Raw genomic sequence first — 17,492 nt, 5'->3', positions numbered from 1 at the left:
CATGAAACCCAAAGAAGAAGAAATAAAAAATGCACAAATACTCCATACAAGAACATAAAATTTAAGTGAAAAACTAATACAGGAAAAACCACCCGCAAAAGATGGAGAAAAATTCACTAAGAGATTAATTTTGTTCTCTCTATTTTGTAGCACTCACACTCACTCTCATACACCTAATCTCTCCCTTACCACAACAGATCAATGTTAATATTTACATTTCAAATCCATACTTTCTGTATTCTGACAATCCTTTATCAGGTCGCCATTATACAAAAATAATCAACTAAACAATTGGCAAATAGGAAGATAAATAAATATTTCTTACACTTTCATACCTGGAAAGGTTCTAAGAAGTGTTATTGATGAATGTAGAATCAATTAAAGAGATTAACCTTAAATTAATTAATAAATTGAACCCATTTGCCTTTAAATTTTACCATTTGATTAATTAACACAAACTATTTACTTTCCTATACTATACATTAGATAATATTATACTAATATTAATTAAAGAGATTACCCTTAAATTAATTAAATTGAACACATTTACCCTTAGATTTTATCATTTAATTAATTAAACCATTTGATTAATTAACACAAACCATTTACTTTTCTACACTATACATTAGATAATAGTATATTAATATTAATTAAAGAGATTACCCTTAAATTAATTAAATTAAACCCATTTACCCTTAGATTTTATCATTTAATTAATTAAACCATTTGATTAATTAACACAAACTATTTACTTTTCTATACTATACATTAGATAATAGTATATTAATATTAATTAAAGAGGTTACCCTTAAATTAATTAAATTGAACCCATTTACCCTTAGATTTTATCATTTAATTAATTAAATCATTTGATTAATTAACACAAACTATTTACTTTTTTATACTTATATTAATGCAATATATTTATACAACTTTAAGTTTTAATATTGTAAATTAACATCAGTTGATAATAATTTGGCCAAATCTCCATATCAAAATGTAATATTAATATATTACCTTAATGTGTGGTAAACACATCTAAAAATTTATTGAAAAGTATAACCTATTAATGAAAATAAAGAATATGATGATTAAGCCAAAATAGATAACAATATGAACAATAATAGATGCATCATTGGGTTCTAAAGTAAATTGATGAATTATCAACGACGATAATGAGTTGAGCGACGGTGAGTTGACTAGTGCTTCAGATGAGAACTTAGACTAAAAAGATTGTGATGGCGCTATAGTTCCTTTTTGCTGAGAAAGAATCACAAAAATTTAAAGTATGTTGCGGTGCTGAACGCATGAAGGGGAGAAAGAAATTTTCGTGGAAAAGAAAGTGAGGTATTAGGTGCCAGATATGTTTTATTTTTAAGAAATAGATTACCGCATTATTTTTTTATATATATTAATTAGTGGTGGTTGTATATATTTATAAACTACTGTATTGGTTGTTATATGTATTTATGAGTATTTGCTGTTCTTTGTATGTATGCATATATGAATTGCTAATTGTTTTGTCGGTTGTTGTGTAAATATATATATATATATATATATACAGTTTATAGTTTGATTTGGTTTGAAAACTATTCAAACCGTAAACCGTTTTTTTAAAATTGTTCAACCCAAATTAAATCGTAATTTTTAAACGATTCGATCTGGTTTTACGGTTTGAACCAAATTATGCACACCCTTAAACTAAACTTAGAAAAAATTATTAGTTTTTAAGGTTTAAGAGGAGAAAAATAAATAAAATTTAAGTTTATTTTTAATATTATATATAAAATGATAATTTTACTGTTAAAACTAATATATTTAATTGTTTATACGTGGATGAATGAGGTTTTAAAATTATGGGGTGAGAATTGGAGAAGATGATACTTTGGGTGGGAAGAAAACATCATCTTTATTTTTGTGATGAAGTTGGAGTTTTGCAGGAAATGAATTGAGTGTTGGCGATTGGGTGCTCAATGTGCTGTGCTATCTTCTCGATCTGCTAATGTGAGTTTGGGGTTACTTCTCAATTTCCCATTTTGTTTTTCTGCAATTTTTTTCAATAGTTTCCACTATTTAGAGTTCAATTTTAGTTTCATTCTGCAATTTTTTATTTTTGTTTGAAAAGATTAAATATTGTGAGGGAACTTATATGGGTTTGTTTTGTTGTGTTTTAACTTTCAGTTGTAACACTCTTATTCAGTTGTTTTCTGAGAGAAAAAAATTGATATCGCAGCTGGGTTAACTTTCTGTAATTAGACTACTAACTGTGGGTTGTCATGATAAATTTGATATGTGGCTAGTTTAGCTTAATGGGCCAAGATCTATGTTGATTCTTATGTGTTCCAAGTGGTGAAAAATTCACGAAGAAGCTTTGGTTGATTGGTTTTGGTCATTGGTGTTCTGGGTCTTTTTTGTTTTTCTAAGTGTTGGGTAATCATTTGTTATTTGACTTTTTATGCTGCATTGTATTGAATTGATTTATAGCTCATATTAGATCAGCTGGGGAGATTTGAATGTGTTTACTTGTGTGAAATGTATTCTATAAGAATACTTGCTAGTCTGTAGAAGTTTGTCTGATACATTGCATTGACATTGTCAAAGCTCTAATTATTCTTCATGTGGTTGCTTGAGATTCTCTTCAGAAGGTTCTCGGAAAATGTTGAAAAGTAAAAAAGCATGAGCCAGAGCGAACTATCACAGATGAGGCCTCCTCTTGTTCCCCTCGCAACTTTGATTGGTCATGAACTGAGGAATAAAAAGGTTGAGAATCCTTTTGTGAAGTATGGACAGGCTGCTTTAGCAAAAAAGGGAGAGGATTACTTTCTGATAAAACCTGATTGCCAGAGGATTCCTGGAAATGCATCCACATCATTTTCTGTCTTTGCGGTAATCCCTTTGTTATTTAATCCTTGTATAATTATTCTACTGTCTGTTGGTTGTTGATAAAATTCCGAAGGGGGAAAAGAGAAGTATAACAGATAATACTATCATATACATCCATAGGACTTGTTCCCACCCTTTAACTTTAAAAATCTCATTTATCCATCCATGAGCGGTTAAAGTTAATGAAATTCTAACCCCTTAAAATTTTATCTCCTTTTCCTCTCCTAAACCCTAAAAAATAACCATTTTCCTTTTAGGCCAAGTTTTAAAAAATAACATTTCCTTCCTTAGGGTTTAGTTTTCAAACTCCAAAGCCATTGATAGCGGCCTCTCCCTCCCAACGCTTCCTCTCTCTCCGATGATCTCTCTCCTCTCACCTAAACGTCCAACCGACGTTGAATGAAGTTAGGAAGACGAAAATCTCGTCTTTGTCTGGGAAGACGAACTAGCGTTGAATGAAGCCGGGGAGATGAAGATCTTGTCTTTGTCTGGGAAGACAATCGTCTTCTCAGACGAAGCTTTTCTTCTCCCTGACTTCATTCTATGCCGGTCAGACGTCCAGATGAGAGGAGAGAGATTGTCAGAGGGAGAGAAAGCATCTGAAGGGAGAGTCTACCGATAATGACGTTGGAGTTTGAAAACTAAACTCTAAGGGAGGAATATCATTTTTTAAAACTTGGTCTAAGGGGAAATGGTTAGTTTTTAAGGTTTAAGGGAGAAAAGGAAATAAAATTTTAAGTTTATTTTTAATATTATATTTGAAATGATGATTTTACCTTTAAAACTAACAAAGTCAACTGTTCATGGGTAGGTAAATGAGATTTTCAAAGTTAAAGGGTGGAAATAAGTCCTTTGGCCTATACATAACCAGGAAATTGATAGAGTCTCTCTGATTAAGTAAAAGGGTTGTTTTTAGCTTTTGGTGAGTGAAGAAAAGAGGGTTTTTATTCTGTAAGCGCCCAAATATTCTTATTTTTTAACTTGAAATTGTAATTACTTTTCTATTTCGGCTTCCTTTCCAACCAAGTAGACAACATATATATGTACATACATATATATCCTTGTTATTCAAAGTGCATCTAGGTCTTATTACCTGTTTATTGGCAGATATTTGACGGGCATAATGGTATATCAGCTGCCATATTTGCAAAGGAGAACTTGTTGAATAATGTATTGAGTGCGATCCCTCAAGGCACTAGTAGGGATGAGTGGCTTCAAGCCCTGCCTAGGGCACTTGTTGCAGGTTTTGTGAAAACTGACATAGAATTTCAACAGAAAGGTAAATGTTAGTGTTCCTTTATTTTCTTCGTATTTTCCTGTCATGCTTATCTCTATGGTCTAATATTATTTGCAGGTGAAACTTCTGGGACAACAGTGACATTTGTTGTGATTGATGGGTGGACTGTGACTGTTGCATCTGTCGGTGATTCTCGATGCATTTTGGACACCCAAGGTGGTGTTGTTTCACTCTTAACTGTTGATCACAGGCTGGAAGAGAATGGAGAAGAGAGAGAGCGTGTCACTGCAAGTGGGGGTGAAGTCGGAAGGCTCAATGTTTTTGGGGGCAATGAGGTATAAAATTTTCATTTTACCAGCACTATTCTTAGCCAAAAATTCTCAGGTCGATATTCTTTTATTGACATTCCCTTTTTGATTTGGTCCAATCTCAACGTGGTTTATAGGTTGGCCCCCTCCGTTGCTGGCCTGGGGGATTATGTCTTTCGAGGTCAATTGGTGACACAGATGTTGGAGAGTTCATTGTTCCGATACCACATGTTAAGCAAGTGAAGGTGAGTACTTTTAGTTCATTTAGATGATAGTTTGTTGTGGTTAATATTCTGTAGCTCAATGTTTCTTGTAAAAAAAAATCTGTTTCTCAATTATATCTTCTTTTTTACTTAGCTTTCGCATGCTGGAGGGAGACTCATAATTGCTTCTGATGGTATATGGGATGCATTAGCTTCTGATATGGCAGCCAAGGCTTGCCGGGGTTTACCTGCAGAGCTCGCTGCTAAGCTGGTTGTTAAGGTTATCTGAACATTGATCCCTTCTTGTACATCTGGGATACTACTATTCTTTTTGGCTTGTTATTAACTTCTAGTTCTGTTCTCAGGAGGCTCTGAGGTCAAGGGGGCTGAAAGATGATACGACCTGCCTGGTTGTTGATATTGTACCATCTGACCATCCTGTTCCAGCTCCAACACCAAGAAAGAAACAGAATATGCTCAGTTCATTTATCTTTGGGAAGAAAGCTCAGGGTTCTATGAACAAAGCATCAAATAAGCTCTCTGCTGTTGGAGTTGTGGAGGAGTTATTTGAAGAGGGTTCAGCCATGCTTGCTGAAAGGTTTGTTTTTCCCAACATATGATGTAACATCAATTTATTCTTTTGCTTTAAATTTCTATTCGTTGATCTATTCGTGCATGTGTGCCTAGAGACATAAATGCATAGCTAAGTTTATGTAGAAGACTTAGTTTTAGTAAAAGATAATGAACACAGGCCACTAACGAAAGACAGAAAGAGACATATATGTGTCACTTGTCATTGCAAAACATTACAAGTCGATTAGAGGAATTGCTTGATGAGGAATTGCCTGATGAGAATATTCTCATGGCAATAGAAAAGATGACCTTAAGTTTTCCCAAATTAATGGCCTTCATTCTCTTTGTCTGCTTGTTCAATTCAGTAACAACTGTATTGATGCAAGTGATGCAGCTGTTTACAGAAAAGGAACCATTATTTTTGGAAGCCACATTTACAAAATTCTTTCCATTTGTTGGTGTTGTAGGTTAGGTAAGGATTTTCCATTGAACAGCTCAGGGCTATGCAGATGTGCAGTCTGCCAAGTGGATCAGCAACCCAGTGATGGCTTGTCAGTGAACTCGGGCCCTTTTTTCTCACCTTCATCAAAACCATGGGAAGGACCCTTTCTCTGCACTAACTGTCGGAGAAAGAAAGATGCCATGGAAGGAAAGAGGCCGAGCAGAGCAACAGTAATGACATAGTTATTATTCATTTAACAGCAAAGTATATAATGGTAAGTTTTCCCTGGAAGTGTGAGTGTTTTTTTCTTCAGGGTGATGATTTTTATAGATATTTATAAGAAACGAGCTAGAAATATTGAGAGTAGGTGCTCTTTTTCTTCTGGTTTGTGGGATTTGGTTTGTGCTTAGTATTGTACTGATTGAGACCCAAAAAAGTGCCTATTCAATAGATGTATTTGTGACAGTCTGATTGCTAACAGGTAGAATTTGTAAGTAAAACCAAAGAATTCATAGTGGCAATATCCTCTTGCCACACCAATTTCTATGTTCATTTGAGAGTTGAAAGATTTTTTTAACTCATTATTTACCACACAAGATCTTGTTTGTGGGAAGTTTGTTAAAAAAGCAGTAGAAAGACAATGCTTATTATTAACTTGTGAAATCGAATTATTAACTTGTAAAATCAAAGCTGATTCTTCTTTTATTAGGGGCCCTCTTATAAGCCATATCGTATAATGCTATATGAATAAAATTGTACGAACAAATAAATTTTATTAATATATTTATATAAATTGGAGGGGTAATATGTGATTTTTTTTTTTTTGCACTTTAAAATTAAGTTATATAGATGAATTAATAAAATTTATTTATGCATGTAATATTATTCATAGCAGTGTAATCAACGGGCAGGATTTGGATGATACTTTACATTCTGTACTGTGTCTGCAACTTTATGCGACTAATTTCCCACAAGGGATGTATCAAATTAAATACAAACAAACTTTAGCAGACTTTCTCATAATTAAATAGCCTGTTTGTAAGTGCAACCTGCCACCATCTGAATCTTTAGTCACTCTCATGATGGATAAATGCTAACAAACCACCAACCACAAAGCAGTGTAATAGTCAAACTATTCTTCCATCTCTTCAATCTTATGACCATCTTTGCCATCAAGAGACTCACTTGAATACCACAAGCTTGAGCTCTTTTGCACACCCACCACTAAAATGGAAACACAGTTTCATCGCAAATTAATGACATCTTAGAAGAAAAACTACGCATTCACAGTCTCAATATTACTAAAGTATTAGATAAAAAAGATCCATTTATTTGTAAATATATAGATTCATACTCACTTAAATATCAAACGTGAAGCCTGCACATTCATATCCACAGAAAATGTAACTCAACTGATATGAACCCAGAAAACCCCATGCAAAAGTCTGCCTGAATTCCCAGATGAAATGTTATTCAGCAATACCCAGATGAATTGGTGTTCAAAAGGACAAGTATCACGGAGACGAAAAATACCACAAAACCAGTTGCTAATTATATTATATACAAAAAAGCACAGGTATCACAGAGACTAAAAATAGCGCATATCTGTATAACAATTCTATTTCCTTGATTATACCTTTTACACTAACAGTACTGATGAGGAGAATATACATACAAGATCTAACAAGGTTGAAGAGAATCCGTAAGAAAATCAAAGCATAGAGAACAAAAGATACTGCAACTGCAGTCACTCAAAAGATCCTGCAAATGAATCTGGGAACATATTTTCCAGTAGATGGTGCAGCAGCAGCAGTTCCAGGCTCTGATGCACAGGCAGGAAGCTCAAAAGGCTTGGCAGCTAAATCAGTTGGTCTCCAAAAGAGAGCTTCTGTTCTCAGCCTTTCCTCCTCTTCCAAATTCCCCCCCACCCCATTGCCTCTGTTTTTCAGCAATCTCATCCAATCTTGCCTTGCATTCAGCTTCTTCTTTTCTTTGTCTCTCAGGCTCTGCATGCCAGGAACAAACCATAAGCTTACAGAATAAAAATTATAAAATCTATAATAATATAAACGTTATATGTACAAATATTTACCTTCCTGCTCCCTTTGACTCTGTTTTTCAATGATCTCGTCTAATCTTGCCTTGCATTCAGCTTCCTCTTTTCTTTGTCTCTCAGCCTCTGCAGGCCAGAGAAGGAACCATAAGCACACAGAATAAAAATTATTATATCTATAAGAATATAAAAATTATTTGTAAAAATATTTACCTTCCTGCTGCCTTAGCCTCTGTTTTTCAGCGATCTCGTCTATTCTTGCCTTGCGTTCAGCTTCTTCTTTTCTTTGACTCTCAGCCTCTGCATCCCAGAGAATGAACCATAAGCTTACAGAATAAAAATTATAAAATCTATAAGAATACAAATATTATGTGTACAAATATTTACCTTCCTGCTGCCATTGCCTCTGTTTTTCAGTGATCTCATCTAATCTTGCCTTGCGTTCAGCTTCCTCTTTTCTTCGTCTCTCAGCCGCTGAATGCCAGAGAAGGAACCATAAGCTCACAGAATATAAATTAATAAATCTATAAGAATATACAAATTATTTGTACAAATATTTACCTTCCTGCTGCCTTTGCCTCTGTTTTTCAGCTATCTCGTCTAATCTTGCCTTGCGTTCAGCTTCCTCTTTTCTTCGTTTCTCAGCCACTGAATGCCAGAGAAGGAACCATAAGCTTGCTTACAGAATAAAAATCACAAAATGTACAAGAATATAAACATTATTTGTACAAATATTTACCTTCCTGCTGCCTTTGTCTCTGTTTTTCAGCAATCTCATCTATTTTTGCCTTGCGTTCAGCTTCTTCATTTCTTCGTCTCTCAGCCTCTGCATGCCAGAGAAGGAACCATAAGCACACAGAATAAAAATTATTAAATGTATAGGAATATAAAAATTATTTGTAAAAATATTTACCTTCCTGCTGCCTTTGCCTCTGTTTTTCCGCGATCTTGTCTATTCTTGCCTTGCATTCAGCTTCTTCTTTTCTTCGACTATCAGCCTCTGCATGCCAGAGAAGGAACCATAAGCTTACAGAATAAAAAAATATAAAATCCATAAGAATATAAAAATAATATTTACCTTCCTGCTGCCTTTGCCTCTGTTTTTCAGCGATCTCGTCTAATCTTGCCTTGTGTTCAGCTTCTTTTTTTATTCGTCTCTCAGCCTCTGAATGCCAGAGATGGAACCATAAGCTTACAGAATATAAATTAATAAATCTATAAGAATATACAAATTATTTGTACAAATATTTACCTTCCTGCTGCCTTTGTTTCTGTTTTTCAGCGATCTTTTCTAATCTTGCCTTGCGTTCAGCTTCCTCTTTTCTTTGTCTCTCAGCCTCTGCAGACCAGAGAAGGAACCATAAGCACACAGAATAAAAATTATTAAATCTATAAGAATATAAAAATTATTTGTAAAAATATTTACCTTCCTTCTGCCTTAGCCTCTGTTTTTCAGCGATCTCGTCTATTCTTGCCTTGCGTTCAGCTTCTTTTTTTCTTTGACTCTCAGCTTCTACATCCCAGACAGAATAAAAATGATAAAATCTATAAGAATACAAACATTATTTGTACAAATATTTACCTTCCTGCTGCCTTTGCCTCTGTTTCTCAGCAACCTCTTCAAATCTTGCCTTGTGTTCAGCTTCTTCTTTTCTTCGTCTCTCAGCCTCTGCATGCCAGAGAACGAAACATATGCTTACAGAATAAAAATTATAAAATCTATAAGAATATAAACATTATTTCTACAAATATTTACCTTCCTGCTGCCTTTGCCTCTGTTTTTCAGCAATCTCTTCAAATCTTGCCTTGCGTTCAGCTTCTTCTTTTCTTCGTCTCTCAGCCTCTGTATGCCAGAGAACAAAACATAAGCTTACAGAATAAAAATTCTAAAATCTGTAAGAATATAAAAATTATTTCTATGAATATTTACCTTCCTGCTGCCTCTGCCTCTGTTTTTCAGCTATCTCGTCTAATCTTGCCTTGCGTCCGGCTTTTTCTTTTCTCCATCTCTCAACCTCTGCATGCCAGAGAAGGAACCATAAGCTTACATAATAAAAATGATAAAATCCATAAGAATATAAACATTATTTAAACAAATATTTACCTTCCTGCTGCCTTTGCCTCTGTTTTTCAGCTATTTCGTCTAATCTTGCGTTGCGTTCAACTTCTTTTCTTTGTCCCTCAGCCTCTAAATGCCAGAGAAGGAACCATAAGCTTATAGAATAAAAATTATAAAATCCAAAAGAATATAAACATTATTTGTACAAATATTTACCTTCCTCCTGCAGTTGCCTCAGTTTTTCAGCAATCTCATCTAATCTTGCCTTGCGTTCAGCTTCTTCTTTTCTTCGTCTCTCAGCCTCTGCACGCCAGAGAAGGAACCATAAGCTTACAGAATACATTATAAAATATATAAGAATATAAAAATTATTTGTACAAATATTTACCTTCCTGCTGCCTTTGCCTTTGTTTTTGAGCAATCTCGTTTAATCTTGCCTCACGTTCAGCTTCTTCTTTTCTTCGTCTCTCAGCCTCTGCATGCCAGAGAAGGAACCATAAACTTACAGAATAAAAATGAAAAAATCTATAGGAATATAAAAATTTTTTGTACAAATATTTACCAACCCACTGCCTTTGCCTATGTTCTTCAGCAATCTTGTTTAATTTTGCCTTGCATTCAGCTTCTTCTTTTCTTCGTTTCTCAGCCTCTTCATGCCAGAGAAGGAACCATAAGCTTACATAATAAAAATGATAAAATCCATAAGAATATAAAAATTATGTGTACAAATATTTACCTTCCCACTGCCTTTGCCTATGTTCTTCAGCAATCTCGTCTAATTTTGCCTTGCGTTCAGCTTCTTCTTTTCGTCGTTTCTCAGCCTCTGCATACCAGAGAAGGAACCACAAGCTTACAGAATAAAAATGATAAAATCCATAAGCATATAAAAATTATTTGTACAAATATTTACCTTCCCACTGCCTTTGCCTATATTCTTCAGCAATTTCGTCTAATTTTGCCTCGCGTTCAGCTTCTTCTTTTCTTCGTTTCTCAGTCTCTGCATGCCAGAGAAGGAACCATAAGCTTACAGAATAAAAACGATAAAATCCATAAGAATATAAAAATTAATTGTACAAATACTTACCTTCCCACTGTCTTTGCCTATGTTCTTCAGCTATCTTGTCTAATTGTGCCTCGCGTTCAGCTTCTTCTTTTCTTTGTTTCTCAGTCTCTGCTTGCAAGAGAAGGAACCATAAGCTTACAGAATAAAAATTATAAAATCTATAAGAATATAAAAATTATTTGTACAAATATTTACCTTCCCACTGCCTTTGCCTATGTTCTTCAGCAATCTCGTCTAACTCTGCCTCGCGTTCAGCTTCTTCTTTTCTTCGTTTCTCAGTCTCTGCATGCCAGAGAAGGAACCATAAGCTTACAGAATAAAAACAATAAAATCCATAAGAATATAAAAATTATTTGTACAAATATTTACCTTCCCACTGTCTTTGCCTACGTTCTTCAGCAATCTTGTCTAATTTTGCCTCGCGTTCAGCTTCTTCTTTTCTTCGTTTCTCAGTCTCTGCATGCAAGAGAAGGAACCATAAGCTTATAGAATAAAAATTATAAAATATATAATATTTACCTTCCCACTGTCTTTGCCTATGTTCTTCAGCAATCTTGTCTAATTTTGCCTCACGTTCAGCTTCTTCTTTTCTTCGTTTCTCAGTCTCTGCATGCAAGAGAAGGAACCATGAGCTTACAGAATAAAAATTATAAAATCCATAAGAATATAAAAATTATTTGTACAAATATTCACCTTCCCACTGCCTTTGCCTATGTTCTTCAGCAATCTCATCTAATTTTGCCTCGCATTCAGCTTCTTCTCTCCTTCGTTTCTCAGCCTCTGCATGCCAGAGAAGGAACCATAAACTTTCAGAATAAATCCATAAGAAAATATAAATTATTTGTACAAATATTTACCTTCCCACTGCCTTTGCCTATGTTCTTCAGCAATCTCGTCTAATTTTGCCTCGCGTTCAGCTTCTTCTTTTCTTTGTTTCTCAGTCTCTGCATGCAAGAGACGGAACCATAAGCTTACAGAATAAAAATTATAAAATCTATAAGAATATAAAAATTATTTGTACAAATATTTACCTTCCCACTGCCTTAGCCTATGTTCTTCAGCAATCTTGTCTAATTTTGCCTCACGTTCAGCTTCTTCTTTTCTTCGTTTCTCAGTCTCTGCATGCCAGAAAAGCATAAGCTTACAGAATAAATATGATAAAATCCATAAGAAAATATAAATTATTTGTACAAATAGTTACCTTCCCACTGCCTTTGCCTATGTTCTTCAGCAATCTCGTCTAATTTTGCCTCGCGTTCAGCTTCTTCTTCTCTTTGTTTCTCAGTATCTGCATGCCAGAGAAGGAACCATAAGCTTAGAGAATAAAAACAATAAAATCCATAAGAATATAAAAATTATTTGTACAAATATTTACCTTCCCACCGTCTTTGACTATGTTCTTCAGCAATCTTGTCTAATTGTGCCTCGCATTCAGCTTCTGCTTTTCTTCGTTTCTCAGTCTCTGCATGCAAGAGAAGGAACCATAAGCTTACAGAATAAAAATTATAAAATCTATAAGAATATAAAAATTATTTGTACAAATATTTACCTTCCCACTGCCTTTGCCTATGTTCTTCTGCAATCTTGTCTAATTTTGCCTCGCATTCAGCTTCTTCTTTTCTTCGTTTCTCAGCCTCTGCATGTCAGAAAAGGAACCATAAGCTTACAGAATAAAAATGATAAAATCCATAAGAAAATATAAATTATTTGTACAAATAGTTACCTTCCCACTGCCTTTGCCTATGTTCTTCAGCAATCTTGTCTAATTTTGCCTCGCATTCAGCTTCTTCTTTTCTTCGTTCCTCAGTCTCTGAATGCCAGAGAAGGAACCATAAGCTTACAGAATATAAATGATAAAATCCATAAGAACATATAAATTATTTGTACAAATATTTACCTTCCCACTGCCTTTGCCTATGTTCTTCAGCAATCTCGTCTAATTTTGCCTTGCGTTCAGCTTCTTCTTCTCTGAGGTCTCCATCATGACGTTGCCCGCTGAGTTCACTCTCTAGCTGGAAAGGATAAAAAATAATAACACTTCATCAGTCTCATGACATTTCCAGCAATCTACAAATCACATAACTTAATCACACCCACCCTATCCTCTCAGAATATGAAAGAAAAAGACAGTGTTAAACCATGTTAAACACTGATATTAAAAGGGATTAAAGGAGTTTCCTTCGGTGTACTTCATTCCTATATTTGGATTTCTACAGGACATGTAGTAATCTTGTTTAGCAATAGATTTAAGTCTGTTCCTTCCTTCACAATAGTACATCAATACAAATAATAAGGTCATATATTTCAGATCCTTGTATCATTCTTTCAGCAAAATGTTAAACTCTCTCTGCTCCAAAACAAAAACAGAAGCAAAATTGTCTTTCTTCATTCTAATGGATACAGAAGACTAAATGATTTGGATGTAGAGGAAACCTATTGCGATTAAAGCAAATAACAATGAAGAATGCATGAGGATAAGTCTATGCAACGCCAATGTTTACAGTCGAGTTTTGTTTTACCTAAATCTATATACATACCCATTTTTCTAGGTAAAATCAAAGAGTAGGCAATTATCAAAATAACATTAAGAAAACAATACATATCTCTGGGACATTCCTAACTTCACCAGTAAAGCTGTCATTGTAAACTCTGGTTTTGATGTCACCCTCAACATAAACTGACGTGCAGAATCAAATCTCCATTCATTAAACCAAAACATTACAGGGAAAGTTTTGTTCACGTATTTCTTTAACAAGCAAAATTGGCTTTCTTAAACATGGATGCCTACTTTTTAGCAAGTTGTTGAACAGCATAAGCCCCAAGTAATTCATTACACAGCAATATATGCCATCGGGAAGGTTTTGGCAAGTCTTTTGCTCATACAAGTCTTTGGTCAAACATTCTGATGCTGACTGAACTAATTGAAGGAGAAGAAGAAGAAGATGAAGATAGAAGGCAAAACCAGAGAAAATATTGAAGATAGAGAGCAAACCAGAGGAAGAAAGTCCAGAATCAAGGAGAAGAAGGAAACGAAATAGAAGAATACATAGGAAGAGAAACAGAGAAGCCAATTGATTGTATTTTCCCCCTTTTTTTTCAAAATCTGTACAACCAGCAAATATTATATAGTCACACTCTGGCATGCCTTACATTTTATAACAGACTCTTACACTCTCCCAGTTACAATTTTAATATCTTAACGACATTGTATCTCTACTATTTTCTATCTACCCAGTGGTTTACTTAAAAACATTTCCAAACCGTATAATGTTCCCCCTGTTTCAACTGAAAATGATGGTTACAGTTTGGCCATTAACTAAATATTATTTGCACATGAGCTCCTTTAACCCTTCCACAAGTAATTGCCTGCACAAAATTACTACAGCAATGGTAAAAATCTTCATCTAAAGTGAAAAACGGGCAACCTATATTTTTTTCTAAACCACATTTCAATTGAAGAGAGAATGGAGAATAAGTCCCAGGAAAATAAGAAGAACTGAGGATTGTTCTAGTTTTTCAATCACAAATATTAACGTTTATTGCATGATTGTTAGTCATTGACCATCAATTATAGTGTTTGACACCTTAATCACAGTGATTATGGTTGACCATCAATCATAGTGATTGACCCTCAATTATAATGATTGACCCTTAATTATAGTGATTGACCTTAATCATAGTGATTGTATAGATTTTCCTTTTCTTATAGACTTGTTTGTATTATATAAGTAGGCACTCCTTTGTAATAAATCACACAACTTGAATATACAATCTTCATTTCATAATAATAAAGGTCATAAATTAAACAAAGACAGAATGATTGAAATAAATTCATCGTAAACATTCAATTTCTATATTTATGATATAATGTAGAAATCAAGATTCAAAATATGATTTCTATTATTTCATAAATTTTCAAGCAAAGAAATGAAGGGTCATGAGTTGTTGAAAAGACAAGGGAAATGTAAAAGCTCCTTTTCAACCTTCATTGCAAATTATCGCTGAAAAGACAAATGATCATCATCATATCAAACTACCAAAATATAACTTGATTCCATCATTAGTACTAAGAGGTTCAGTTTTCAACAATAGCCACATGCGATATTACTACTTGTCCTATCCAACTCTAAGAAAACACATTAAAATGTCAATAATATTGAAGAAATTAATTTCTTCATATCAGAATAAAGTTAAAAATCAATACCTCATGCACACTGAAAAAACTCCAACCCCTTTTAGGATCCACACCTAGGGGTTGTAACTCAGCCTTTACACCAAGATAATTGTCAAACTCTTCTTCCATTTCATCAATCTTCTAACCATCTTTGCCATCAAGAGACTCATTTGAATACCACATGCTTGAGCTCCTTTGCACACCCACCACTAGAATGAAAACAAAATTTCGTCACAAATTACTGACATCTTAGAACAAAAACTATGCATTCAAGATAAGCATTCACAGTTTCAATATAATGTATATATGAACAAAAAGGATCCATTTATATGTAAAAAAAAATATATATATATTTATATTTACAAGTAACAACCTATATTCCAACTCTTATTAACTAATAATTCCAAGAAAAAACCATAAGCTTATTGAATTATACACAATAAATGCACAAGTACGACAGCGAATGAGATTGTGTACGTTTCCAAACAAAGTGTAATTCAGCAAAACCCACATAAATTGATGTACAAAAGCACAAATATCACAGAGAGGGAAATAACCACAAAACCATTCGCTCATTATATTAAACACAAGTATCACAGAGAGGAAAAAAGCATATATCTATATAACAAGTCTTTCAAAATTGTTTTTCAATCTAAACCCCCCCAAAAAAAAAAAAAAACCATGTACAAAAGCAACTAAATTCCAGGTTTCATCAACTAACAATAGCACAAAAACGCTTCACTTACTGGATTACAACACAAAAACGAGAGAGTAATAGAGAAACCAAGTGAAGATAAGGGCGTAGTAGAAAGTAGGAACAGAAACTCTGAAATGACTAGGCGAATTTAGCAGTGAGTGAACTCCTTCTCAGACAACCACCTGATCACTTAAAAAGTTCTTCTGTCTAGGAAAGAATAGACAAGGAAAAGTTTTATGGCTAAAAAGAATTATTACCACGTTGACAAAGTTCCATCATGACATGTCAAATGCGCCGCCCCTCACTATAGCAAATTGTGCAGGGCCCTCGGACCTTCCGAGCCGTGCCATGGATCTGGGCATCAGGCCCAAGAGCTGGTCCAGCCCGGCCCGCCTATCACCATGACACCAGCTCTCCTGCTCCCCCACACACTGTTCCCACCCCTCCATCCAACTCATTCAGTTTTGGCCCTGGTGAGTCTGGGATGGACATTAGTGGTGTGAGTAGGTATTGATGTGGGGACTGATGAGCTGTGGTTAGGGTGTGAAGAACGCATTAATTGACTAAGGCTTCACTGCCTCAATAGCTGATACTAGTCTCTTTGTCTGCAAATATGGTTAAACTGTTATATATGTTCTGGTGTGCAAGGATGACACTGTCACTATTCGAGTCTCACTAAATTGGAAAAAAAAAAATTTGTATGAGGGCTGTGGCCTGCGGTCTGCTAGGCTGGCTATTGGCCAGGTTTGATTTTTATATATATATATATGTGCCCATCATCTTCCACTTTCTATATCACATACATACAATGACTTAACCTACTTTCTTAATCTCTTGTTCATTTTTAACACTCTTCTCTCGGTGCTTTTTATATTTAATAATTTTTCTTTTTTCAATTTTAATATTTTAATTTCAATTTCAATCTCAATTTCTTTCTAAAATCTATTTATTCAATATTTGTATTGATTTTTTTGTCTTTAGTTTAAAAAAATTTAAAAATAATTATTTAAATTTGTTAATATAAATTTCATTTCAAATTAATACAATCGAAGATTGTAAGTTACAAATCAATCTCCAAATCATATTTTGTTTATATTTATTTATTTTGATATTTTTCTTTTCTTCTTTTTACAACCTTTATATATCATCGATAAAATAAATAATTTCTTTTAATTATATTAGACAATTAGTGACAGAAAATAATTTTATATTATTTGAAAACATAAATAAAATATGATTTAACAGATTAACTTGTAATGTATGATTCTTGGTTATATTAATTTAAAAGAAAATTTATATTAGTAAATTTAAATAATTATTTTTTTAATTTTTTTAGTTAATATATAAACAAGCTGACCCGTTTAAGGTCTAGCACGATCCGAAGCCTGCAACTATACGAGTCTTGGGCTCGACCCTACCCCTAGGCCCAGGGGGCTACATTGGAGCTGCCTGACATGGCCCATTGATGCTTCTAGTTCCCTGATTAATTTTGTAAAATCCAAACGGATTGCTATGCACAGTGGCGGATCCAAAAACAAAATTGGGGGAGGGAGGGGGGTGGTGTCAAAGTGAGAATAATAAAGTAAATTTTATATTAAAATAAAAAAATATTTGTATTAATAAAATATTCATTAATAGATATTTTTATAATTGCCATCTATGTGATTTCATTTTTTGAAAGATTATAAAATAATTTCATTATCAATATTATCAAATACATCATTTTCTATATAAGCAATTAGGGTTGAATCCAAATCGAGTTAGCTCGGTCTCAAAATTTGATTTAATTTGCCTCAAATT

General features: G+C 33.9%; 2 protein-coding genes across 27 annotated transcripts; one reads left to right on the top strand and one right to left on the bottom strand.

The window, feature by feature from the left end:
• The first annotated feature begins 1,865 nt into the window (after positions 1-1,865).
• Positions 1,866-6,237, top strand: LOC123220023 (probable protein phosphatase 2C 5). The gene is made up of 8 exons (XM_044642016.1): positions 1,866-2,004; positions 2,643-2,886; positions 3,991-4,162; positions 4,238-4,455; positions 4,566-4,673; positions 4,786-4,911; positions 4,997-5,229; positions 5,672-6,237. Exons 2-8 carry the CDS (start codon positions 2,677-2,679, stop codon positions 5,886-5,888), a joined length of 1,284 nt encoding a protein of 427 aa, XP_044497951.1. The 5' UTR covers positions 1,866-2,004; positions 2,643-2,676; the 3' UTR covers positions 5,889-6,237.
• Positions 6,238-7,176: 939 nt separating this feature from the next.
• Positions 7,177-16,003, bottom strand: LOC123221587 (trichohyalin-like). Of its 26 annotated transcripts, XM_044644412.1 has the most exons (33): positions 15,742-15,955; positions 15,026-15,204; positions 12,719-12,833; positions 12,545-12,631; positions 12,371-12,457; positions 12,197-12,283; positions 12,023-12,109; positions 11,853-11,939; positions 11,679-11,765; positions 11,515-11,601; positions 11,341-11,427; positions 11,191-11,277; positions 11,017-11,103; positions 10,843-10,929; positions 10,669-10,755; positions 10,495-10,581; positions 10,321-10,407; positions 10,147-10,233; positions 9,975-10,061; positions 9,804-9,887; positions 9,630-9,716; positions 9,456-9,542; positions 9,282-9,368; positions 9,126-9,212; positions 8,952-9,038; positions 8,778-8,864; positions 8,613-8,699; positions 8,439-8,525; positions 8,261-8,347; positions 8,087-8,173; positions 7,913-7,999; positions 7,739-7,825; positions 7,177-7,652 (listed from the first exon to the last, which is right to left on the bottom strand). In XM_044644412.1, the coding sequence occupies exons 2-33, from the start codon at positions 15,122-15,124 to the stop codon at positions 7,510-7,512; spliced, it is 2,877 nt and encodes a 958-aa protein (XP_044500347.1). In that variant the 5' UTR covers positions 15,125-15,204; positions 15,742-15,955; the 3' UTR covers positions 7,177-7,509. The 26 variants fall into 26 exon arrangements, with proteins under 26 accessions (XP_044500347.1, XP_044500354.1, XP_044500353.1 ...); XM_044644419.1 differs by lacking the exon at positions 11,853-11,939 and having other exon boundaries at positions 15,742-15,961; XM_044644418.1 differs by lacking the exon at positions 12,197-12,283 and having other exon boundaries at positions 15,742-15,961.
• Between the last annotated feature and the right edge of the window lie 1,489 nt (positions 16,004-17,492).

Source organism: Mangifera indica, chromosome 7, assembly GCF_011075055.1.
Source record: "Mangifera indica cultivar Alphonso chromosome 7, CATAS_Mindica_2.1, whole genome shotgun sequence".
In the NCBI taxonomy this organism is placed as follows: domain Eukaryota; kingdom Viridiplantae; phylum Streptophyta; class Magnoliopsida; order Sapindales; family Anacardiaceae; genus Mangifera; species Mangifera indica.
Note: the sequence above shows the minus strand (reverse complement) of the source record. Positions and strands in the feature narration are given on the sequence as shown.

Coding starts and splice junctions, on each gene's coding strand:
- LOC123220023 (XM_044642016.1), top strand. CDS start 2,677: ATGAGCCAGAGCGAACTATCACAGATGAGGCCTCCTCTTGTTCCCCTC. Junction 4,163..4,237: donor CATAGAATTTCAACAGAAAG/GTAAATGTTAGT, acceptor TATTATTTGCAG/GTGAAACTTCTGGGACAACA. Junction 5,230..5,671: donor TCAGCCATGCTTGCTGAAAG/GTTTGTTTTTCC, acceptor TTGGTGTTGTAG/GTTAGGTAAGGATTTTCCAT.
- LOC123221587 (XM_044644412.1), bottom strand. CDS start 15,124: ATGGAAGAAGAGTTTGACAATTATCTTGGTGTAAAGGCTGAGTTACAA. Junction 8,000..8,086: donor GAGGCAATGGCAGCAGGAAG/GTAAATATTTGT, acceptor TCTGGGATGCAG/AGGCTGAGAGTCAAAGAAAA. Junction 7,826..7,912: donor GAGGCTAAGGCAGCAGGAAG/GTAAATATTTTT, acceptor TCTGGCCTGCAG/AGGCTGAGAGACAAAGAAAA.